We start from the raw sequence: 26291 nt of genomic DNA on the forward strand, positions 1-26291 counted from the left end.
CCGAACCCTGAGGTTGAGGAGCAACAACGCGATGATGTTTTATTAGTTATTGGAGATCAGATTGTGGATCCAATGGAACACCCTAATGAGGGACCGGATGATATTCATATTGAGGATGTAGCGGTTGAGGATGTTGTCCTAGAAGAGATTGTTGCTGAGAAGAATCCCGTGGAGGGTCCTGACAAGAATGAATAAAGGACCACTGAGGAATTGATGACCATGGTTCGGGGAATTACCAGATGTAGGATTGGCTGGTCACTACCGGAGATTCGTTCAAGTTTGTAAAGATAGTAGCCCCTTTAACGCGGCTTACTCGTAAGACTAAGAAGTTTGAATGGACAGAAAAATGCGAGAACAACTTTCAAGAACTGAAGCAAAGATTGGTGATGGCCCCTATGTTGGTGTTGCCGGATGGAAAAAGGAGATTTTGTGATTTGTAGTGACGCTTCGCATAAGGAATTTGGGTGCTTCTTATACAGCACAACAAGATAATCGCGTCCGTGTCAAGACAATTAAGGGAATATAAAATTCGATATCCCCGCCCATAAGCTTAGGCTCGTGGCAATAGTTTTACCCTAAAGATTGGAGGCACTACTTGTATGGAGAGAAGTGCGAGAATTACCTAAGCTATAAGTGCTCTAGTATATTTTCACGTAGAAAGAGCTCAACATACGCCAGAGGAGGCGGTTAGAGCTAATCAAGAATTATGATTGGGAGATTCTTTATCATTCGGGGAAAGCCAATATGGTGGCTGATGCCCTTAGTAAAAAGGGGAGACTCAAGATGATAATGTCTTTTGGAGAGTTTATAAGAGATTTTGAGAAAATGGAAATAGAAGTGAAGGTAACCGGAGCCGGTACCGAAAAGCTGTTTGAGATTGCAATACAGTTCAAATTATTGGAAAAGAACAGATTGTGCCAGAAAAAAAATGATGAATGAAGGAAGAGAGCCAACAATTAGATAAAAGATTAATATCGAGAAAGATGATAAGGGAATAATGAGGTATTCCTACAGAATTTGGGTTCCAAATGTTCAAGAGCTTAAAGATGAGATCTTAGATGAAAGCTAGTTTGAGGAATAAGATTTAGAGCTAACCCTGAACGTGATAGTCAGGGAGGTCGCCATCAAGATAGAAAGAACCCATAACATAATGAAGTGGAAAATAAGGATTTAAAACATGAAGGATGACCCCGATTACGGGGAGGAGGAGGAAATGTTCAGACTAAGGAAATGGAAGTCGAGTAAGGAAAGGAGAACCGAGACGGTACTCCTATATGATAATTTATGGACCTTTCTAGATAGAACTTAGACTATTATCCCCAACCACCACCCTGAGGAAACAATGCGGTGAGAAATTCTTTCAAGACTTTTAAGTTGCTAAGCTCTCAGAGTTCCAAGGAACAAGCTGACCCAGTCGAGGCAAGAGCCTGGCTAAAGGAAATATAGGAATCATTTGAGATTCTAAATGATTGATGAATCACAAAAGACTGTTTTTGTCACTTACCCTCCTAAGAGAGAGACCACCCGCTGGTAAAAGACCAAGGAAGGCACGGAGCAAGAGATTATAATAAATTGATTTAAGTTCAGTCAATTGTTTTCGAGAAAGTAAATCCCAAGGTTATGGAGGTAGTGTAACAGATTTAGAGCCAGAACAAAAGCGGACGAGTATGATGAATTATGAATCTAAGTGGTAAAAGTTGTCAAGATTCGTTCTGGGGACACGAATCCAGAATGACGAGATGTTTGAAATCAATGCTTATGTTGTGTTGGTTCATGAAATAATGATAAGAGAAAGGAGAATAAAAAGAAACTGAAGTGGAAAGGAATATAAAGGCAATGGAGTTTGAGGAATGATAAGGGAGTTGGGTATGAGGAAACCCTAAAGACTCGTACCAATAGAAATAGAAAAGTATGTAATCGTCAGGATGATGGTGATTCACCATGAGTTAAAATTGATGGTTGAAGGCATAAGAGATACATATATTTTATCTCCTGTAAGTTGGGAGGATTCGAGGAAACCTTGAGATAGTTCGAAGGATAAATAATGAGACGCGGATAAACTGAGGAGACAAGAAAGTAAGAAAGTAGGAAAATTGGATGAATGAAGTGACCTTCAGGAATGTGAATGTAAGACCGGTGGCTCGATACCCAAAAAGGGAGACGCCGGGTATGAGAGTTATCCCAACATTGAGATGACTGTTGGGATAAACAACAAAAGTAAATAAGGAATTATTAAGAAGAAGTTCACGTTGAACATGACCAATATCTTCCAAAACATCCTTGTTATCATTACCAAATTAGGCAAGAAAAGCGGATAACCGTTGTTATCTTTTGGAGGCCATGTTGATTGACCTCATTTTGAATACAGAAGTTATTGTGAAACTAGGCATATACTACCGAGGTGGGAATGATTGAATAAGACACCCTTATCAGGGATATATGACTTGATTATCCATGGAAGGATGCATGTACCTTTTTAAAGGTGGAATTAAGGATAGAACATCGGTAACTTAAAATGAATCCTAGGGGAATGCATAAAGGTTGGCATTTCACCCTTAATAGGGACAGTATGAGTTTTGACAGTATGATTTGGAAAGGGTTAAGGTAACAACAACCTTTAAGAATCAGTAGAGAAATTTTTCAGAAGTATATAGACAATGGTTTTAGTATTAGTAAATGGTATTTTGATATGCCCTGTATCTAGGGAATACAGGAGGAACGATTGAAGGATAACCTTAGAGGTTTTACAAGGAGAAAGGTAATATTCAAAAATTCTCAAGAATAGAAATGTTGATAAAGGGAATATGACATAATTATAATGATGCCAAGTGGGGCACGTGTTAAACCACGAGAAAGTATGAATCGAACCAGTAAAGGTCGAAATTGTTCAGGGCAATTAGAGCCTAAGATAAAAGATGTTCTAAGTATAATTGAGAGTCAGTCGTGACAGTGATTAACCTCTAAAGACTGAGGCAATAACTTATGGAAAAATGGTGATATTTTTTTTTACTCATCAGATTTTAAGGAAAACATCTTCACATAAGCTGTGATTGAAATGAGGTATAAAATTTATTTGGAGGTGGTTAAAATGACATTGACTGTAAGGAAATTTTACTATCAGGAAAGGCCAAAGAGGTGGCCGACACTTTAAAGGTAAGAGGATAATTATAGGCGCTTGTGCCAAATGAATACAATGATGATGGTCAAAGCTATGAAGGTTGTATTATGGTTTGGAAGATTGACATTCCTTCTGATGACTGTGCAATACCCAACCGTAATAGTAGTTTGATAAAGGTTTAATTTGTGTAATCGCCATGAGCGGGCTATCTATCTCAGAAGGTACTATCTTGAGAATAATCCAGGACCATGTTTCAAAAAGGACTAAACGAACCTTTGAGTTAAGTCTTCTATTGAAGGCATATGATTAAGAATGGTATTAACCTGCTATCGTTGCTTTGATTGAAACTCTTCTGCAATTTTATCTGCTTCATGTCATGAAAGTACGTCAGGATCTGGAGTATTCTTCATGAATTATGAATGGGGGTTATGTTAACTCCTTAGAAGTATTCTATACGACATGTATGGATTCCGTATGGTTAGATATTAAGATTTCATGGAAAGTGAATGACGACAGTAGGTCAGTGGTGGACCATAGTAATGTAGCAATGATTCTGCGAGTAATGAGCTGGTTACAACCATGAGAGTTGTATTGGAATGGATGTTGAGATTAAGTACCACTAATCGGGTCGTGGTGATGTATAAGTTATCATTGAATAGACTAATTAAGTAGATTATTTACCTATTGAATATTTATTCCTCCATATCAATAGAGGGTCGTATGACTATATGAGGAAGGTTGCGATGCAAGCATAGAATTCTAGTAACGATGATGTCTAGAATGAGATCCCAGATTCGATTCTCAATATCGAGGGAGTTTCAAAGGTGATTGTGTATAAGCTCGAGGAAGAGCATGGTTCCATAGAATGATGGACGGAATAGCAAAAATATTTAAGCATGTGAAATGCGATGCGATAATACTTGATGTTGATATATATACGTATATGATTTGTTCTCCTATGACAAACCTCTATAATTCAGAGGTAGGTTCCAAGCCAGATATTTTATGGTAATAAAATTTTTTACGTATATATAATTCTCTTCAGTTCGTTCTTTTTTCTTCTTTTCATTTCATATAAACTGAGAAGAACAACCCTTCCAGAAGGGGAGGTATTGCCGAATGACTATCTATCTGTGTGATAGAAGCCTAGTAGGATACCATCTATTGTTTAATTGCTTGTCAAGTACTAAAGGCTGGCCACCTTCTGTACTAACTATGCGATATAACAAGTGTTCATGATCATAGTGATCTTTCAACAAATTCCTTTACTTCTATATGATTGATCAAACTTTGGGAAATAGAAACAGCTGAAAAAGGAGTAGTAAAGTTATGGTGGTATTCGGAATGGAGACACATTCGTGATACTAAGGTTGACGCGTGTATTAAAAGGTTATAAAATGCTAACGAGCAAAGGTGTAACCAGTATAATATTAGGAACGGAAGATAATAGCGATTACGAACTGGAAAAGAGTGGGTATTGAGAAGCAAAAGCTATAATTCTAGAAGCTACGATGAGGGTCTGTGCAATAGACTTGAAAGAAATTGGAATGATCACTTAACACGGATTGAGTTTTCTTACGACAATAGATTGTATGTCAGTATTGAGGTATCGCCTTATGAGATCCTTGAGGGAAGACAATGTCGATCTCCCTTATGTTAGGATGAAGTTGTAGAGCGCAAGATGCTCGGACCGCAGTAGTCCAAAGGACCAGGGATATAATAGATCTAATCAGAGGACGGCTGGTAGTAACCCATGATGGACATAAGAGGTATGCTGATTTGACTCAAAAGGACAAAGAGTATGAAATAGGGGACCTAGTAATGTTATAGGTATCCCTTGGAAAGGATTGATGAGGTTCGGAAAGAAAGGAAAGCTAAGTCTATAATTTGTTGGACCCTTGGATATATTAAGACGTTTTGGGAAGTTAGCATATGAGCTAGCCCTACCCCCGAACATGTAGCAAGTCATAACGTGTTCCACGTATCAATGTTAAGGAAGTGTAATTCGGATGCCAGATAAATAGGGGCATATGAGCGCATAGACATGCAACCAGACGTAACCTATATGGAGCAACCAGGAAGGGTTATAGAGTGAAAAGGAACAAGTGCTTAGGAGAAGGGTTATCAAACTAGGCGGAGTTTGGTGGTAGGACCACAATGTGGGAAAATTTACTTGAGAGTTAGAAAGTGTAATGCTAAGAGAGTATCCCTATTCATTTTCTATCTGATTCCGGGACGGAATCCTTTTAAGGAGGGGAGACTGTAATAACCCCAATATTTGGAAAATTTTTGAAACCCTTATGAATAGTGTTTTTGATGAATGAGAAAACTTTTCATGCCACACTATGTAGGGGTTCTGTTATTGATCTTCTGGGATATTATTAGTACTCTATGTGGTATATAAGTGTATGTAAAGATCGTCAGAATCCAATTCCGAACACTTTGATTTTTCCCGGAAATCCACTAGATACGGAAAGAATTAAGTATAAGGTAACAGGATAAAAAGGATTTAAATTAAAGGATTATAAGAGAGGATCATAAAAGGAATACAATATATTGAGAAAGGTTAAGGGAACCTAAGTAATAAGATCCCGGGTATGATCCCTCAAACGATAAACGAAAACGAAAGTTAAGCGAACCGTATAACAGATCAGCGGTCATTAGGCAAACAATTAGGAAGTTAATCAAAGAGATTAAAGGGGATGATGTCATCCAACCAATGAGAAGAGGACAAAGAGGGGAGGATGACATCACATGATGACATAAGCATGACATAGGGAGGAAGGAGATGTCGTTGGTTTATAACCACACAAAGTCAAGGTTAGAAAGGTAATTACCCAAAAACAAATCAAAAACAACCAACCAAAGAATCAAATCAAAGCAAAAACACAAAAATCTCTCTTTCTTCCAAGCTTGCTCTCGGCTTTTCTTCTTTTTCAAAGAAGAAATTTCCAAAAATCAAGTTCCAAGCATTGTTAAATTACAAGGTAATTATCTAAGGTTCCTTGTACATAGATATGGATATCCTATAAGTTTAAGCTCCTAATTCCTTCACAATCTCTTCCAATAAATCAAGGAAGAAGATGGTGAATAGTAACCTTCAAGAAATAACTTTAGTTTTCTTGAATTTTTATGAAAGTTTAAGGTTATACAAGCAAGGATCAAGGTTCTTTAGGCATTCAAAGCTCTTGTGTTGTGTTAAGAAGCTTCAAGGAAGGTATAATCTCTTAACCAAGCTTTGTTATTAAATGTTAAGAGCATAATATGAGTATTCTAGTTCATGAGAGGCTTGATGGTTGTGTATGTAGAGATTAGTTGGTTTTGGGATGTTTTTGGAGTTGTAAATCTTGGTTGTTGATTAATGAACTTAAGTGTAGTTTAAATTCATGATAAAGAATAGTATAAATTGTTAATGTTGAGTTTTTGGGGCTGTTATGATAAAGTATGGATGGAGTTTTGATTGGGTTGTGATTGTGGGTTGATTGTGAGATGATTTGGAGTGGTTTAAAATTGGGTAATCGCGTAAACATAGCCGTCGTAATGCCCGATTTACCATGGACTGTTTTTGTTCTTAAGATCAGAACCCTTGAACTCACTGCTAGATTTTGACCATTGCCATGTTTAGAAAGTTCATGTTACGAGCTTCGTTTTGATATGTAGTTCGTTTGATTCCGATGTACGGTTTAGGAGAAACGACCGTTTTAAGTAACGGCGTTTCGCGACCGAACCATTACCCCTCGCCTTACTTTGAAACCTTGGTTAAAGACCTTAAAGGACTAATTGGAGTATGAAACAATTATGTAAGGTGTAATAGGCAGTTGGTAAGATACTCGCAGAGGAATCGCCTTAAAACTCGTAATGGTTAAATTATTAAAAATGGTGGAGCCGAGGGTACTCGAGTGACTTAAGAGAATCAATAAGCGCAAAACGAGCGTTAGAGTCTGAGTTGGTTAGAGTATAGATTTACAAGTGACTTTGGTTTAATTCCAACTTACTTGTTGCTTATAGGTTACCAGACTCGTCCCGAGCCATTCGTAACCCCCAGTCGCTCAGGCAAGTTTTCTACCCGTTATACTGTTGTTGTGATGTATATATGTATATGCATTATCTTGCGATAGATGCATGTTGGTTAATTAGCAAATGTTGCGATATATTGAAGCATGCTGATATGGTATATATATGCATGCCTATTTCGTATTCTTGCCATATATATCTGTTGGTTCAGTTGATAATACCTATGCTAGAGAATAGCGGTAATTTGCATATACCCTTAGTATAGGGACCCAAAGGTGAAAACATTTTCTAAAACCGGGAGTCGAGGATCCCGAGTAGATTTTATATATATATATATATATATATTTATATATATATGGTTATAGTTTTAAAAACTATTAATCGAATAAGGTTTATTCGATAACTTTATATTATTTAATGAATATTATTTGAATATTCATTCGAGGACTTATGACTCTGTTTATTATATTTATTGATTATTAATTGAATATTCATTTGAGGATGTATGACTCCTTTATTTTATTTAATGAATATTATTTATAATATTCATTCGAGGTATTATGACTCCGCTCATTACTGAAATATATTCTTTATTTTATTAAAGAATAAGGTGTCAATAATCAAACTTATTTTCGATTATTCAAATAAAGATAGTACTTTCATATAAGTATATCTTTGGTTATTTAATATCCATTTCAAGTATAAGTTTTAAAACTTCTACTTCGATTATTTTTATAAGGATTATCTTTATGAGAATATTATTTAAATAATAATATTCAGATATTTTCTAATATATCGGGACTGATTTATTTTAATAAATCAGCAGTACTCCAAACATTCTTAAAAATGTTTTCGAGTCTTCAAAATAATTTTTAAAGTTAGAGTGAACCCCAAAACTCATTTTTTTATATTTAAGATCTTCCTTTCAAAGGGGATTTAAATACTCGCTCAAAACCTGGGGGATCCAGCTCTGTGGTGCATTTTACATTCGCAACGTGGTTGCTGTTTTGAGAAAACAAATGAATTGATTACTTACCCAACGTTCGGGAAGTAAGCCCATCTAATTGAGTCGGCATAAGCGATAGGCCGGGGTACGGTCTATCAAAGTGTAAGTGGCTGGGTGGCAGTCCATCAACGCGTAAGAGGCCGGGTGGCGGTCCAACACAAGGTCCTTATGTGGCCAGGGTGATGACCGGTGGGGGATTCATCCATCTACTAGTAGAAAAGGTTACTTAATGGGTATCTTTGCCTGATCAGCAAGATATCAGGTTTATGCCAAAATTCTTTTCTTTCCAAATTCATTGGATATTACAACTCTGTTCATACTTTACATGACAGAGATTTTCTGGAAATGTATGATATATATATATATATATGGATATATATATCAGGACTTAATGAAGTATCTCGTAACTTCATTATTTATAATGATATTTCAAAGATTGAATCTATTCAAGTCTTATAGTCTCATCTGGGTGATGAACTTTGAAACTGATTATAACTTGAACGGTGGTAGTTCAAGTAGTATTCGGATATAAGTATATTGGAGTATCTTGTAACTTCATCTTTTAAACTTATATCTAGTAAATGATTATCTTATGCATGACAAAGATTTTCAGAAAAACGTTGAGACAAGGTTAGATATATGAGATCACCTTGCAACGATATTTTTATACAGTTATAAACTGGAACTCTGTGTATATTATGCATGGAAGAGGACTTCCAAGATTTTGAAAAGTATATATACATATATACTGAATATTTTGCGACTTGGTCGCGTTAAGATATCAACTTGGTTCATTTCTTCTTGACCAAGACTTTCATAAGTACTATGAAAATGCTCATATATTGTAAATCACTATACATATTATTTTGGTGGGCTTGTTGCTCACCCTTGCTTTCTTCTTTCATCACACAACATCAGATAGACAAGATGAACAGGACCAAGCTCCCAATTCGCGAGCGGATAGGAAACGTTCCGCAGTTTTCTATAGGCGTTGATGTCGCTGTAGCTGAGGTAGGAACTACCAATAGGCTAGGCTTTCAACTTTTGATGTACCAGATTAAGTATATTTATGAATTGTAATAATGACAAAGAAATGTAAATTTATTCAGAAACCTTTTTGAGGTGTATTGGCATATAATTGTGGAATAAAATGACTTGTGATTATTTTTGGATATTCATCTCTGAGACTATAACTTGTGGTGTGTGTGTTTATTGTGGGGTCACAGTACAGAGTAGTTGATTGTTTATTAAGATTGGGTGTTATTAAGGGAAATGGAACTCGTGATAACCCGGATCCCCGACCCCGGATTTGGGGGTGTTACATTGAAGCTTTGCTTGCTTAGGATTTATATGTTCTACTTTTATTTTAAAGTTTATTAAGACTTGTGTAAGGGACGAATCCCAGACAATGTATAGAAATTCATTAGTTCTTCAAAGTATGTTTATGGCCTAACAAGTAAAAACCAAATGCATGGATGCAAGCATAAAAGGTGATAAATAAAATAGATCTGTTAAATATTATAAGAAGTTCCATAAATAAAGTCTCGAAAATAAGACAAGCCACGCAGGGCTGAAAAAGCTCTAAGGAGCTGAGGTACCCTCGACATCCATATCATCGTCCTCTCCGCTCTCACTGGATGTCTCTGTCGTTTCGGAGGAGGAGGAAGGGCTATCGTCCTCAGCAGGTCTGGAAGAAGACTCGGGAGGAGGAAGGAGTGGATCCTGAGGAACATGATCCGAGACAACTACTCGGGTACGAAACCTCTGTAGCAAAGCCTCGTCATCAGGGCAGACATAGTCCGTCGGGTTAATATCAGGACAAGCCTCGTTCACGGTCCCAAGGGCCGTGTCCCAACCAGTCCTAAAAAACCCGGGAAAGACTGAATCATCCCTAATCCTCATGGATTGGGCAAACTCCTCCGAGTCCAGATAGTTGTCTATAGCTTTATCCTTCTTCGCCCGAAGTACCACCAGCTCGGCGTTAGACTCTCCGAGTTCTTCCTCCTTGCGCTTGAGCTTCTTCTCCAGGTTAGCATACTTCTTCTGTTGCCTCCTGAGGGCATTATCGGCCTTATCAGAAGCCCGCTTCCATGGCTCGGCTTGCCTCACAGCGCCTTGAAAATAGGCGTTAGACTGAAACAAAGCAATCAACAAAGTATAACGCAAAAAAATGCTACAAGAATAAAAGATAAGTTCAAAAGAGAGAAGGCATACCGAAGCCAGAGACTGGGCTCCCATGAGCTTAATCCTCTCAAGGTCAGGGGTGGCCACCGCGTCAGTAAAGTCCTTGGGAGTCACGCTATGATAGGGCCAATCCCAAGCATGCTTCTTGGAACCAACCACGATATCTCCTCGGCGGAATCCCCAGAGAGGCTGAAAGGCGCCTGTAGCAGCAGCAGCAGGGGCAGCAGCAGTGATAGGAGCATTATGGCCCTCAGCTCCTTCAGCTGAAGCCTCCCCCATAGGCTCCTTGTGTTTTCTCAAGAAGATAGGCTCTGTCGCCTTTACCCGGGTGTCTAGGCCTGCGAGCCGAGCTTTCTTCATCCTAACAGTCTCTTCAACAGGATAAACATTGTCCTCATTAATCTCCTTAGCAGCTGCAAAACAAGGCAAAAAACAAAATAAGTGATGTTAATAATGCATGAAATGAAATAAAGATGATAAGGGAAGAAAAATACCCTGTTGAGAAATAGAGGATAGTCCCACGTGAATGAGGGAGAACTCCTCTAAGAGAGTCCAGCTGGTAGTAGTGTCGTTGTCCTGAGTAAGCCCATTATAAATAATAGTTTCCTCAGGAGTTAAGTGAATGGATTTGAGGCTACCATCACTGACCTTCCCGAAGGAAGATCGGAAGAGTGTGCCCCAGTCACCATTCTCCCAACGTAACCCAACGAAACTATTCCTCCAGTTTTGGTTGTTATCAGGAATGGAGGCGCTGTTAAAGATGTGTTTACTTTTGGGTCTTTGCTTAACATAGACCCAACCACAAATACTGGAAGAGCTGTTATAGCACTGAAAGACCTTCCTAAAAACAGCTACAGAAAGAGGAAAACCCTCCCTAAGGCAGCAGACCATAAAAAATAAAATGTTCCTCCAGGCGTTTGGAGGAAGCTGACACGGATTAATTTGTAAATCAGCTAAAAGATGAGGAATAAAAGGGTGGAAAGGAAACCTAAGCCCAGCATTAAGGGCATCTGTGTAAATAAAGAGAGTGTCGGGTCTCCAATGGCAAGTACGGTCACCGCCAGAGACTGGAACTAATCTAAGAGGAGGAAGGACGTTATAACGTGCATTTAGTTTATCGAATTCTATATTGTGCCAAGTATTGCAATGATTAAAAGAATCGAGATGTGCAGTAGAGGGATATTCATCCCCCCTAGTGTTAATCATATCGATTAAAGACATATACAAAGAATGGATCTCGATATCCTTACCTCGTTTTGAAGCCGAGGCTATCTTGGCCGCCCTCTCGGAACTCTTGTCAGCCATTAGCAAAGCTGGAAAAGCCTGGAAACTTTGAAAGAAAGAGGGCTGGAAGCTAAGGGAGAGAAGTTAGAAGGTTGGAGGAAGGATGAGGAGAAGTGGTAGAATGAGTAGAGAGGTGAAATGAGAGGTGTGGAGAAATCAAACTCTCACCCCACCTTTATATAGCCAAGAAAAGGGGGACAATGGGCCTTAAAAAGCCCATTTGGGCCCAAAAGTTAGAAGTTTCTGAAATTATCCAGGAAATGCCTGGAAAATTCAAGAAAAAAAACTTGAGTTTTTGAAGAATCTGGAAGAATCCAGAAAAACCCCAGAAGAATTTGGAATTTGGGCTTAGAAAAAAGGCCAGTTCAGAAAAAGGGCCCAATTTTAGAAAAAATTAAGCCCAGCTAAGGGCCCAAGTGTTTGAAGAAGCCCTGTTTGAGGCCCAAATGGTGTTTTAGAAAAAAGGATTGGAAAGGGAGCCCAGTTAAAAGCATGGGCCAATTGCAAAGCCTAGCTGGACCAAAAAAAATAAAAAAATATGGGCCCAAGGTTTTTCTAATTGAAACCCAGAATTAAGGGTAGGCCTAATAAGAAAATAAGCCCAGTTACAATGGGCCCAGGTTTTAGCCCAGCATTAAGAGCCTAAATCCAAGTAGGTACAAAAAAAATAATAAAAATATATATATAATAATTGTTCCTGACCCATTCGACCAGAAAACATAAAGAAATCCTGGTCGAATAACTTGAGGTCGAAACCCTGTCGATCAGGGTAAATAAAGGCCTTAATTCGACCAGGACCAGGACCAATTCGACCAGAAAGTGTGAAGAATTCCTGGTCGAAATCCTCGAGCTCGAAATATCGTCGACCTGGGCAACCAAAAAGGGGCTAATTCGGTCAAAAATGGAATCCTGACTGAAACAGAAGTTTCCTACTAGAAAATTCCTGGTCGAAATATTTCAAAAAAAAAAAAAGGGAAAAATCCTGGACGAAATTCGACCAGGATTCCTGATCGAATGCATCCTCCTCGAAAAGCCTTCGACCAAGGCACAACAGAGGCTAATTCGACCAGGATCCTGGTCGAACAGGATTCCTGGTCGAAATCTGTATAAAAAAAGAAGAGAGAAAAAGAAAAAAGGAAAAAGGGGGAAGAAAAAAAAGGAGAAATTAAGGATAAATCCCAGAAAATTAGGGAAAAATCCAGAAAATTAAGGATAAATCCCAGAAAATTAGGGAAAAATCCATAAATTAAGGAGAAATCCCAAAAAATTAGGGAAAATGCAGAAATTAAGGGAAAAATCCCAGAAAAATAGGGAAAAATCCAGAAAATCAAGGATAAATCCCAGAAAATTAGGGAAAATCCAGAAATTAAGGATAAATCCCAGAAAATTAGGGAAAAATCTAGAAATTAAGGGAAAAATCCAGAAAATTAGGGAAAAGTTCCTGGAAATTAAGATAATTCCTGAATTAAAGGAAAAATCATTGTAAATGTGTAGGTCGCTCCACACTTTACGCAAAAACGAAACCCTGTAAGGGAATGAATAGACTTAACTTCTGCGAAACCCAATAAGTGTTTCCCAAAAGTTGGGGGGCAAATGATAGGGATAAATAAATCCTGATTATATAATTAAATGTTACAGTTTGAGCTGCAAGGCCCAATAAGAAGATGTATGACATTCAGACCAGAAAGGTTAACATGTTGATCAGGCCTGATGGACCAGATCAGGCCTGATGGAACAAAGAAGGCCCAAAAACCCTGATTATTTATTAATTTCGTAATTAATAAATAAGGGAGAAAAACATCTATTAAGATAAGTCCTAGTGAGGGTATAAATCCTTGTAGATTGACCTCCAAGAAACCTCATGGGACAAGGAATCAGCTTCCTACTCCCTAGGACTCCTAAGTCTAACCTAATTCAGAGACTTGACCACCAAGTCTCCTACACCAAGTCCAATTCAAGGACTCCCACATCTATATAAGGGGTCTCACCCCACAAATTAGAACTACGTTTTTTGACTTGATCCTTGGTAATCAGCAAGGTACGCAGGCATCTTATTAAGGCAGATTGAGTCACGAAACACAAGAGCAGTCAAACCGAGCCTTGAAGCTCACGTTCCTTAGTACTAAATACAGCAATTATATATATTAGTTTTTAATCCATAACATCAGGAGGGTATAGATAAGGAGAGAAACAATTTGAATTTAAGCGGAAATTTTGAAAATGTTGATACAGTACTGGATTCAAAAAGGAAAAGAGTTGACATGGGCCTAACACAGATGCAACTTGGGCCAATTTTAATGCAAACAGATGGGCCAAGTTATGAGGAAAGAAGAAAATTAATGGAAGTAACCGATCCAAAAAACTTGTATGTGGCGGGTCCTGGAGTCCAGGTCCGCCTGGAATTATGAGTTGCTTATCGTGGAACTGTCGTGGAATGGCCAATCCACGAGCAGTTCGATTTCTTAAGGAAATTGTCAAACAGCTTAGGCCAAGTCTTATTTTTCTGTCAGAAATATTAGTAAAAAGGAATAAAATCGAAGCTATATGTAAGGCACTGCATTATGCAGGGTGTTTTGTAGTCGAAGCTCAGAATCATGGAGGTGGGTTGGCTCTCATTTGGAAAAACGAGGGAGGAGTAGAAATAAAAGGAAGTTGTAATCATTATATTGATTATGAAGTAGTTTGTGAGCAAGTAGGAAGATGGAGGTACACAGGGTTTTACGGTTGCCCGGAAAGACAGAGAAGACAAGAGTCGTGGGAATTATTGAGAAAATTATCAGGGGACTCTACGTTACCATGGTGCATATTTGGGGATTTTAATGATATTAAGTTTGATCATGAAAATTCTGGGGGAAGACCACAACCTCGATGGCTGATGGAGGGATTTAAGAGTGCGGTGAATGATTGTGGATTAATGGATTTAGGGTTTAATGGGAGCGAATTTACTTGGGAAAAATCAAGGAGAACTTCTAGTTGGATGCAAATAAGGTTGGACAGAGGATTAGTAACTACTGAGTGGCAAGCTATGTTTCCACGAGCAGAGATAAGAGTTTTAGCGGTATCTACCTCTGATCATCTCCCTTTGTTTTTGGAGCTAAATAAAATGGTGTATGTGCCACGGGCAAAAAGATTTCGGTTTGAAAACTGTTGGATTAGGGAAGACCAATGCTAAAAAATTATGCAGGATAGTTGGACTGAGGCTAAGGAGTGGAGTATCATGGAAAAAATGGCGTATGTGAGTGTGAAGTTAGAAGAGTGGGGAGGGGGCTAGTGCAAGAGATGTGATTGCAGATTAAGAAGTGTACAACAGTTATGCAGAGATTCAGATCAAGAGATGGGTATGGGGTAAAAAAGTATGATGAAGCTCGAGGTCAGTATCTGAGATTGTTAGAGAAGCAGGAGGTGTACTGGAAACAACGGTCAAAATAGTTTTGGCTCCGGGAGGGAGACCAAAATACAAAGTTTTTTCACAGGTACGCGACTGGGAGGAGAAAACAGAATCAGCTTACGAAGTTGATGGACTCAAACGGAAACTGGCAGGAAAGTAAAGAGGGGATTCGACATGTAATTGTGGATTATTTTTCTGAATTATTTGTAAGCTTAGGAACGACTGAAACACTCTCTGAACGTGAAGTGGTAAAGAAAATTTCGGATGAACAAGATAAATAGTTAGTTATGCCAGTTACAAGAGAGGAGGTGAAGAATACGGCATTCTCGATGCACCCGGATAAATCACCGGGTATTGATGGTTTGATCCGTGTTTTTTCCAAACATATTGGAATGTGGTAGGAGAGGACGTGATACGATGCTGTCAGACTTTTATGAATACAGGGGAGTTGCCACAGGCTGCGAATAAAACAGTGGTATGCTTAATTCCAAAGATCAAGAACCCTCAGAAAGTTACTGATCTACGACCGATTTCACTATTTAATGTACTTATTAGAATTGTTTCAAAAGTCTTGGCTAATTGACTAAAGGAGTGTCTACCTGTGTTAATATCAGATTCACAGAGTGCATTTATAGAAAATCGTTTGCTTACTGACAATGCGCTCTTGGCATTTGAGTTAAATCATTATATCCGATGAAAAAGACAAGGGAAGAATGGAGTAGTGGGGTTCAAGATCGATGTGTCCAAAGCATACGATAGATTGGAGTGACATTTTTTGGAAGCTATGATGCAGAAATTCGGTTTCAATAGTGTATGGATAGACCGGGTGATGAAATGTGTTACAACAGTTTCGTATAGTTTTGTTCAGGAGGGAGAGATATTTGGCGATGTGCAACCACAACGGGGTATTCGACAAGGGGACCCTATGTCCCCTTATCTATATATACTATGTGCAGAAGGTTTAAGCTCTATAATTCGTAGGCATGAACATGTGGGCTTGTTACATGGGTGTTCAATTGCTCGAGGGGCACCTCCAGTGTCACACATATTATTTGCAGATGATTCGTATTTTTTCTTCAGAGCTACAAAACCAGAGGCATTGACTATGAAGAACATCTTACTGAAGTACGAAAGACTGTCCGGACAAGCAATAAATTTTGGAAAATCTAATGTGGTTTTCAGTCCTAATACTATGAGTAGGAGAAGAAGGGAGGTTTGTGAAACATTACAGGTAGCGGAAGTCATTGTACCTGGTAAATATTTGGGATTGCCAATGCATATAGGAAGGAGGAAAAATAAAGAGTTTAAGTTCTTGGTGGAGCGTATCAGTTCTAAGTTGGAAGGGTGGAGTAATAAATCAATTTCAAGGGGTGGTAAAGTGATTCTTTTGAAAACTGCCGCGCAAACAATACCAAATTTTTGGATGAATCTCCTGTTAATACCACAGGGGATATGTAGTCAAATTCAGAAGCAGATGAACTCGTTTTGGTGGGGGAGTGGAGGATCAGGCAAGGGAATTAGGTGGTTGTCTTGGGAGAGGATGTGTACTGCTAAAGAGGGGGGAGGCCTGGGTTTCAAGGAGTTAAACAAATTTAACATTGCTATGTTAGCAAAACAATGATGGAGATTGCTTAATAATCAGAATCCGTTGGTTACGAGTATCATGAAAGCAAAATACTTCCCAAACTGTGACTTCTTTCAAGCTAAGTTAGGAGTTAATCCATCATATATGTGGCGAAGTATTCACGCAGCGAAAGAGATGGTTAAACAGGGAAGTAGAAGACGGATAAGAGATGGGGAGCAAACTAATGTGTGGCATATACCATGGTTGCCAGGTGATAATAACGGTTGTTTGACTAGTGAAATGCCTCAGGAGCTGGAACATATACGAGTGGTGAACTTAATGGAAACTGGTAGTATACGCTGGGATGAGGAGGTATTAAATGATATATGCAATGAACGAGATACGAAGTTGATTAAAAGTATACCGATTCCAGCACAAAGTAGAGAAGACTCGTGGATCTGGAGATGGGAGAAATCAGGAATGTTCTCTGTGAGAAGTTGTTATAGAGCAGTGCAAGGGATACATCAATGGTCACACACAGCGTTTTGGAAGAAAATCTGGTCCTTGGAATTACCAGGTAAGGTACTCAACTTTGATTGGCGTGTATGTCGTGGATGCTTACCAACTGCGCGTGACTTGGTTATGAAACGTGTGCAAATTAACGTTAAATGCCCATGGTGTTTAGTTAAGGATGAAGATGCCACTCATGTGCTGTTTGATTGCTCGTATGCAAGGTCAGTATGGACTCAGATGGGGTTGACAGATGTTAGTACGGCGGGATACGAAGGGCATATTACAGATATAATTCAACATTTTGCAGAGAAATGTTCACGAGGTAATTTTGCCTTGATTTTGCTAGTATGTTGGAACTTATGGAATCGGAGGAACAGGTGGGTGTGGGATAGGGTGAATGTATCAGAATTTGGGGTCCAAGCACTGGTAATGAACATGCTGCACGAATGGAAACAGAAATGTGCAGAAGGTAAAAGGCAAGGGATAGGTACAGATGGGAGTTTGAAGATATGGCGTAGACCACAACACGGGTGGGTTAAAGTAAACACTGATGCCGCGTTGTTTTTGGAATGGGATAGTACTGGAGTAGGAAATGTAATCAGAGATGAACATGGCCAATTTATACGAGCAAGAAATCACAAATTGCAGGCTTTGTATAGTCCCAAAGAAGCTGAAGCACTAGGCCTTAAGGAAGCGTTATCGTGGGTGAAAGAGTTGGGATACAAAAGATGTGTATTTGAAACAGATGCGAAAGAGCTTGTGGAAGCATGTAGAAGCGCTCAAGGAAATACCTACTTTCATTTGATTGTGTTAGATTGTATTGATTTACTTAAGCACTATGATGAAGTGCTAGTAGACTATGTCCCGAGGTCTGCGAATGTAGTGGCTCATGAGTTGGCACGGGCTACTTATTCTATGTCAGGCGTCCATGAGTGGGTCGATACCCCTCCTGATTGTATTCGTGATGTGTTGATCATCGATTCTATTGAATAAAAGCAAGTACTTTTAATTTCAAAAAAAAAAAAAAAGCTATTGGAGTATAATCCTTTTTTTGCTTTTGTCTCGGTTCTTGGCTTTTATTTTTAAGTTGTTTTTTCTTCTGAGATTTGTTTTTCATTTCCTGATTTTAAACACAAGTCTTAATTTAGTGATAAAATTTTGTATGAGAATGCAGTAGGTAAGAAATTGATACTTGTATTTGTATATACATTATTTTTAAAATAACTTTTAATTATGAGGACAAAAAATTATAATTTATCATTTGTTTATTGGACTGGTTATGGCTTTTTATTATTAAATTAACACCTTTATTCCTAAAAAAATATAATCCTTTTCAGATTCTTATTGACATAATAATTTTATTTATAAAGTTCAATTAATAATCCCAATTTTTTTAATCTTTTTATTAATAATTTCTGCAACCCCTATTTGAAACCAACTAACCATAAACCATATATAAAAAATAGCTACTTGCTAAAAAGAATTTAAAATAATTATTTTTTTTGCTAAAATTTAAATTAAGTTTTGAATAACCTCCAACCAATCAATTAAAAATTTACATTATTCTCTCTTCTTTTAAAAAAGATTACCTTTAGGATATGGAGTATCTTTAATTTTTAAAATAAAATGCAATCATAGTAATATGTTTTTACAGAAATTATTTTAGTAATATACTAGAATTTATGGACACAAATATTTAATAATTAATCTTGTCATCATGGTCAAACTTTGTTGTCAAACTTTGTAAGCAAGCACAACATAGTATATACACACACACAAGAATGTCAATCAACTTCTCTTACATAAACCAGTTTTTAAAGTCAGATTTTCCACTTTCTGTAATAATCAGGTGAACTTATCTTCCAAATTTCATTCATTTGCTCTTCCTTTTCTATTTGACCTTTTTGTTAATGCTATTATTTGATGATTTATGTCATACTTCAATTATATTCTTGTTTAATATGATTGATTTCTGAGTAGCCCTTGAGTTGTGTGAAATGCACAGATATAATGCTTGCTTTCTTTGGTAGTTTACATAATTTTTGTTAGTATGATGAGGAGGGGAGTGATGATTTTGACTAATCTAAGTTGTTTTTGATCTTTAAGAATAAAGGTTGTAACTTTGAATGATCTATTCTTTTTTAAGGGTTGTATGGGTTTTTATTGGTTTTTTTAATGTTAGATCTAAAGTGATTCTTTTTTACATGTTTTGACAGTTCACAGAGGCAAGGGATTCTTGGATGATTAGTTTGTTTTGAGCAGCACAATGAGTATGCTTCTTCTTTTACCTTAGAGGAAAATATGACTAGTGCCAAATTAGTGTTTAATTTCTTTTCGTTTATTGCAGAAACTAGCATGCAGTTCGTGTAGCTTGTAATATTATTAACTTTGTTCCTTGTTCTTTTTGGAATTTTGGGGTAGAGAGTATTTTGAACTTTATATGAAAATTCACACCAATCTCGTTACTCTTTATAAATTTGTGAAGATGAGTTAGAAGTTAGAATTAAGTGTACATTACCTTTATTCACCCCTGTATTAGCTCGAATGTAGAGTTTGGGGAGGTTAAGATGTACATAGTCCTTACCCCTATATTAAAGAGTAGAAAGGCTATTTATTAAGTCATCTTAAAAATGTACTAAATATTTTGAAATTTATGAAATGATGTTAATGCATAATTTTATAGATATTAGTAAGTATTTACAAATCATGATATTGTGTTTTGTACGCTGCTATCCAATGTATTGCCATGTGCTAGTTTTGTTTCATTTCAAAGTTCTTACTTTTTACTAGTATCTTAAATTTTGTTACATCAACTTGGAATTTAACATAAAGGGAAAGCTGTAAAGTTGAACTATGCATTTTCAGACCCTGCAGGTAAAAGAAAATTGAAGGATCTGTTGCTGCAGAAAGATAACCGTGTTTGTGCTGATTGTAGTGCTCCAGACCCGAAATGGGCGTAAGTTCAATCATTTGATACTCTTCTAGTTTCACTTTTGACTAATGCGATTTATCTTTTTAGCATACACAATATCAAGGGAAAAATCTGCCTACTCGTACTATATGCATTACAAATTGTCTGTATTTTACCCTTTAATGCTGCAATCTTTGTTTAAGTTTTTTAAAAAATGAGTTCTGTATTCTTTTTTTTTGCTTAGTGAGACTATAGGTGAGGCAATTTTGAGTAATTTTTTCACCGTGATGGTCTTTGATAGGTCTTAAAGGCAAAATAAAAGCAGATGCGAGTATGATATTCGGGGCAGGTTTTTTAGTTTTTCAAAGGCCTAACTGAGTCGACTAAGTTACTTTGACCGTTTTATATACATAAGTACAATAGATCTTAAAGATCCTGCGAATATTTGGTGTGTACTTTTAGGAAGAGGGTACCAGAAATCAAATTAGGCTTTTTCCTTAAAGATCAAGTACGAGTGCACACACTGGCAAGGGTACCTTGAAAGTACATGTATAGTTGTGATTATGAACTTGCAAAAGCAAATGTTGAAGTTCTGAATGATTTGTGGTCATTAAATGATGACAATGATTGGTTTGGTATGTAGATAAATAAGAATTTCAACAGTTTTTTAAAGCGAGGTTTAGTATAGGGTTCCTAAATCAACATTTCTCTAGTGCTTTGTTACTTTATTAACCATCAATGTTATCAGCTAGCATTGATCAACAGGGAATAGGGATACAAGTGGTCTAGGATGAGTTGAAAGATATTAGGCTAGCATGCAAGCTACTAAGCTAGTAATTAGCAATGATCGTTGGAATCTTGTAACAAGCCTCAGCTTTGCTAGTCATATACTATGTGCTTTCAGTTAAGAATATTTAAAAGCTTCTAGAAGTATACCACTTCTAATTTTCTCTAAAATTATCGAACTTCTGGTTGAAAATTTCAGGTCAGCTAATATTGGAGTATTCATATGCTTAAAATGTTGTGGTGTACACAGAAGTCTTGGTTCTCATATTTCAAAGGTGATTCTTAGCTACATCATTATTTGTCATTATCATTCACCATTTTAGTAATTAAAAATTAGTCAAAAATGCATTACTGCCAATTATAGCAAGGTTACTGGATGCATTAGGTACCTGGTATCTTTGTTTTCAAAGACTTTGTTGCCATTAAATTATCCAATAGGATATTCTTGCAGGGTGAGTAAGAATGAATTTGCTTATGCCCAGCACCTGCACACCTTCTCATTTTCTTTTGTTTATTTATGTCGGGGTGTAATGTAACGGAGCAATCTTTATAACACGGGATTTCACTTATGTTTATCGGTTAAGGTAGATCAAACTACTCTGAAAACGGGTCTTCAGAAATCTGAGAATCTGACTGCCTTCATTCTTTCTACCTTTTTTTAACAAATTCATCTTTCCAAAAAAAATGCATGTCCAAATTTATTAAATTTGATCACTGGAGCACACAAATTTATACCTTTGTTTACAGTTTCTCAAATATGTGGCGTCTACCTGTGCATTATTTGTCAGACTCAGTACCATAGTCAATCTACACCCAAAAGAGAGGCACCTATGTCATTAAACAAACACCTAGGTTTAATAATACAAGTTTATAACCTGTGAGTCTTTATTATTTTATAATTTTTCATGTATATTTTAATATTAAACTTAATTTAGCAATTTAATATAATATTAAACGCCTAGGCTTACTTATTCATGTATTTGTTTTTTTACCAGTATGTGCATGGATTTGATATTTATATATAAAAAAAAAAGAGAGATGAAGTTTATGTATCCTGATATAGAGTGTTTCTTTCCTCCTTCCCATAAATAGTGGTGGCCTCATTAAAAATTGGCTTTAGTTACAAATTTAAGGTGAATTAATGTTTGCAAACGGGACAGGTTTTGTCTGTAACATTAGATGAATGGTCTGATGATGAAATTGATTCCATAGTTGAGGTTGGTGGAAATGCCTCTGCAAATTCAATCTACGAGGCTTATATCCCGGGAGGAGTTTCAAAGCCTGGACCAAATGCTAGTCAAGAGGAACGTGCAAACTTCATAAGGTTAGGCGACTGAATAAATATTACGCAAGCATTGATTTTTTTGTAAAACAGTTGAATTCTAATTATATATCTCATCCCTTTTTTCCGATCCTTTAACATTTGCATTTCATGTGAGATAACAAGTCAAATTAACTAGCTCTAGTCTATTATAAAGATCAGTCCCTGTTGAGCAAAATTTGGACCTAACAATCCCTTAACAACATGCTTCCCCTCTCCCCTCCATGTGTGCGCATTCTCTTTCACACCAAGGACTTGCATCTTCTACTTTAGAGGCGATCCCTTTGTTTTGTTGTTTTAGCTACAGTTGCACTTGAATAAATGTTTAAAGAAGGCTATCTAGTTTTTTTTTCTCTCTTTACTGCAGGTCCAAGTATGAGGGTCAAGACTTCCTCAAACCTAGCTTGCGGATCTTGTCACATTCTAGCAAGGCATCTCTACAAACAAGTTTTTCCACAAATATTATGGGCAGTTTTCGAAGTTCTTCAAGTGCATCCCATAAATTGGTAAATTTTGTCATTCATAATTTATTATAGTTTAGGCTTTAAGGTTGAGATAAGCGATGATAGTAACCGGAACATATACTATTATTGCCAATTTTATATTAATTTTTAGTTTCTCATTTATTTGCTTATTTTGTGGCTATATTGGAGTGTAAGTCCATGTAACAATTCACTTCAGATTTAATTAGCACAATATTTAAGTAGGGATTTTTTTGTTGTTTAATGAGCTATACACATCCAGTGATTGTAAAACTGATGGCAGGAAGGCATGGTGGAATTTATTGGAATAATAAAGGTTAAAGTAATTAAAGGCACCAACTTAGCTGTTCGAGATATTCTGTCAAGTGACCCTTATGTAGTACTGCAACTGGGGAAGCAGGTCAGCTAATTCATTTTTTTTAACTACCTTATATAATTTTTAATAGTTTGCAGTGAAAAGTTAATACAGCAAATCTTGCATAATCTGTATTTTGTGACACTATTTTTGAAAATCTTTCTTTTGTCCTGTGGCACTCTGAAGGTTTTCCTATTGTCATCACGAGAATTCATCACCTTTTTTCTTATGTGCCATTGATTTAGAAACTTCTACAACTAGATGATGGATATCTATTAAAACGACTTTTTTTTGTGAGGCTGGTTAAATTCGACTCGTGTATTTCACTATTTCTCTTTATTAAATAATATTAACTTGTGGATATGTATTTCCTAAGATACAACGAATCTAAGTCTTTTTAATGAAGCTTTTATAATGCTACCTGTTACCATCCATTTGTTCTAAACCGGCCTCTTACTGTGAGTAGAAGGTACAAACCACCGTTGTGAAGAGTAGCTTGCATCCAGTCTGGAACCAGGAACTGATGCTTTCGGTTCCTCAAAACTATGGGGCCTTAAAAGTGGTATGCAATTTTTTTTCTTGACACTACATTCATCATTTTCACTACTCTGTTTACGGATTGACCTTCTCTGTTATTGAATACATACATTTTCCTGCAACTTTTCAAGTCTTTTATTGGGAATAGAAAACAGTCCACAGAGTCGTGATATTCTTTAACCTCTTCGAGATTCCACTTGCAAATTTAAGCATGCTGCCATAAAATGCGTGCACTGTTCTCCGGACTGTATTTTTTATTCTGCAAGTAGCAATGATAAACAAAGGAGAAGAAAATTGAAGTAGGACAATGTAAGGAAAAATGTACGGTAACAAACGGTTACCCCCTCCCAGAAAATTCCTACTTCCGCGTAGAAACATGCAAGGAAGAACGTGGTAGCATAGGATCACTTCCACTTAAAAGTTGAAAAGGTGAACCTCACAAAAATCATGCGCATTTTTGTTTTGTACTCACTTAAGTGAATTCCCTATATTCGTTTCTTGTCCCTAATAAAGTTATATTTTGTCACTTGTAATAAATAGAAAAGTTCTTTAGTGAGGGACGACTGGGTTACTTCGGTTGCATCTACTTTAGTCTTGATCTGCTAAATGGAGATTGATATGAAAATTTAGAAAAGTTACCAGTGCTTTTAGAATCAGTGATTTAATATACTTTTCTTAAACTTACACATTACACTTCTTAAGGATGAACCTGTTGTTTCTTATGATTATGCGTGGAACCTGTTCACTTGCGAGTGAATGACTGTTGGAAATAAACCCTTGTGCATTCTTCATCAGACTTGTTATTTGTTGTTTACTAAAGATCATGCCGTTCAACATATTGTATAGGCTCCTTCGAAAAAGTCACCAGTGCTACTAGAATCAGTGATCAAACTCTTCTTAAACTTATATACACATTACACTCCTCAAGGATGAACCAGTCGTTCTTATGATTTTGCATGGAACCAGTCCAGTTGCGAGTCAATGACTGTTGGAAATAAACCCTTGTGCATTCTTCATCAGACCCTGTTATTTGTTATTTACAAAAAATCATGTCCGGCAACATATTGCAGGCCCTGCTCTCCACGAAACAATGATGCCTCCCCCAACTTCCTATCAAATTATATGCATGTTCTTTCACTTTCATAGTAAAATCCTGCAATCTTTTTCTGTTTTAATTTTTATGCGACTAGTCATGTGAAATTTGGTTCACCGCACCTCTTAAATTGCAATCAATCTGTATTACCTGATGTTATAAATTATGAAAGACAAGTTATCCTTTAATCCTGCAGGAAGTTTATGATTATGATACATTTTCGGCTGATGACATAATGGGGCAAGCCGAGGTAGATATTCAACCAATGATAAACTCGGCAACGGCGTACGGAGATGCTGGTATGTTCGGTAACATGCAGATAGGAAAATGGCTGAAATCAAACGACAATGCGTTGATAGATGATAGCACAGTAAACATTATTAATGGGAAGGTAAAACAGGAAATATCACTGAAGCTTCAGAATGTAGAATCTGGAGAATTAGATCTAGAACTAGAGTGGATGCCTCTTGGACAATAAGGTCTAATGTACTTTAACTACATCTTCCCATTTACTCGAAAAAATATTTGATTTTGTATATGAGTTGTTTAAATAGGAACTGCACCATTGTTTTTGAACTGAGAATGAGGTGAACTGAGAATGAGGTTACGAGGTCCTGAGAAGATTAAAATGTACTTTGGAGTTGACTCGTCATGTTAACGGTAATGAAGGAATTTGTGATTTGTGCACTGTGGTAAATTGATAGTATTTGTTTATTCTTATATTGCTCAAAAAATAGTTCTTTTTGTACCAATAGCCGACCTATATTGAAATAAAATTAGGGTCCAGGAAATCATTACAAACTCTTTGTAGAATTAGCGGAAACCCTGAGAATAACTAAAACATTGATGAAGTAAAGATATTATCATGCGTCAGTGTGACCTCTCCAAACAAAGAATTTTTTTTTTGTTAATAAGGTGTATTATTAAGATTTTACATTTTTAGGTTCTTAACCTGCGGGTCTTATTAGTTTCATATACATTTTTAGGATGAATTAGTTTTATCTAGGGATGTAAACGAACCGAGTCGAGTCGAGCTTTTTCTTAACGAGTTCGAGTTCGAGTTTTTTCTTAACAAGTCGAGTTCGAAAAATTTAACGGTTACATTTCAATGTTCGAACTCGAGTTCGTTAACAACCGAGTCGAGTTCGAGTTGTTCACGAACTTTTCAAGTCGAGTCGAACTCGAGTTCGAGTTGGTCATTAATTTTTTAACTTTTTTTTGGGCTCTTCACATGAGCATATAGTAGTTGTCCCGAATAATGCTATATTAAAAGAAAATATTTGAAGTTTCGGAGCTGAAACTCCATTAGACTATCATTTAAGATTTAGAATAGAGCATGCTCATCTATATATTTAGATTTTTTTAATGTATATTGTTTATCGAGTTGAATTCGAGTCGAATTTAACGAGTCGAGTCGATCTCGAGTCACTCTCGAGTCGAGTTCGAATCGACAACTTATAAAACTCGGATCGACTCGATAAGTTTAACCAACATATTTTCTTGTTCGAACTCGAGCTCAATTACTAAATGTACTTCTCCTCAAGTGCTACATTACCAAGTGCACTATTAACCGCGGTCTTTAAATATATGGCTCAAAAAACGAGAATGGTTACAAATCAACTTCATCATAGAAAAAATGCTCAACGTACAGGCATAACAATAACCATTAATTTATTTTAGAAGGGATTTTCTATGGTGTACCCAAAGGCATACAATAGTTACTAATTCTCATAGA

The 26291-nt window shown here is 36.9% G+C and overlaps 2 protein-coding genes across 3 annotated transcripts; both read left to right on the forward strand.

Moving 5' to 3' along the window:
* The first annotated feature begins 14040 nt into the window (after nt 1-14040).
* Nucleotides 14041-16615, forward strand: LOC141665057 (uncharacterized). Its single transcript, XM_074471039.1, has 5 exons — nt 14041-14664; nt 14791-14841; nt 14925-14976; nt 15396-15469; nt 15788-16615. The coding sequence occupies exons 1-5, from the start codon at nt 14041-14043 to the stop codon at nt 16613-16615; spliced, it is 1629 nt and encodes a 542-aa protein (XP_074327140.1).
* Nucleotides 16616-18794: 2179 nt separating this feature from the next.
* Nucleotides 18795-25237, forward strand: LOC141667901 (ADP-ribosylation factor GTPase-activating protein AGD12-like). 2 transcript variants are annotated; one of them, XM_074474542.1, is made up of 9 exons: nt 18795-18920; nt 19288-19341; nt 19937-20027; nt 20968-21043; nt 21929-22092; nt 22457-22595; nt 22855-22971; nt 23393-23488; nt 24753-25237. In XM_074474542.1, the coding sequence occupies exons 2-9, from the start codon at nt 19338-19340 to the stop codon at nt 25032-25034; spliced, it is 969 nt and encodes a 322-aa protein (XP_074330643.1). In that variant the 5' UTR covers nt 18795-18920; nt 19288-19337; the 3' UTR covers nt 25035-25237. The 2 variants fall into 2 exon arrangements, with proteins under 2 accessions (XP_074330643.1, XP_074330644.1); XM_074474543.1 differs by lacking the exon at nt 18795-18920 and adding an exon at nt 18961-19184.
* Nucleotides 25238-26291: the final 1054 nt, after the last annotated feature.

Source organism: Apium graveolens, chromosome 6 (assembly GCF_009905375.1).
Source record: "Apium graveolens cultivar Ventura chromosome 6, ASM990537v1, whole genome shotgun sequence".
Lineage (NCBI taxonomy): Eukaryota > Viridiplantae > Streptophyta > Magnoliopsida > Apiales > Apiaceae > Apium > Apium graveolens.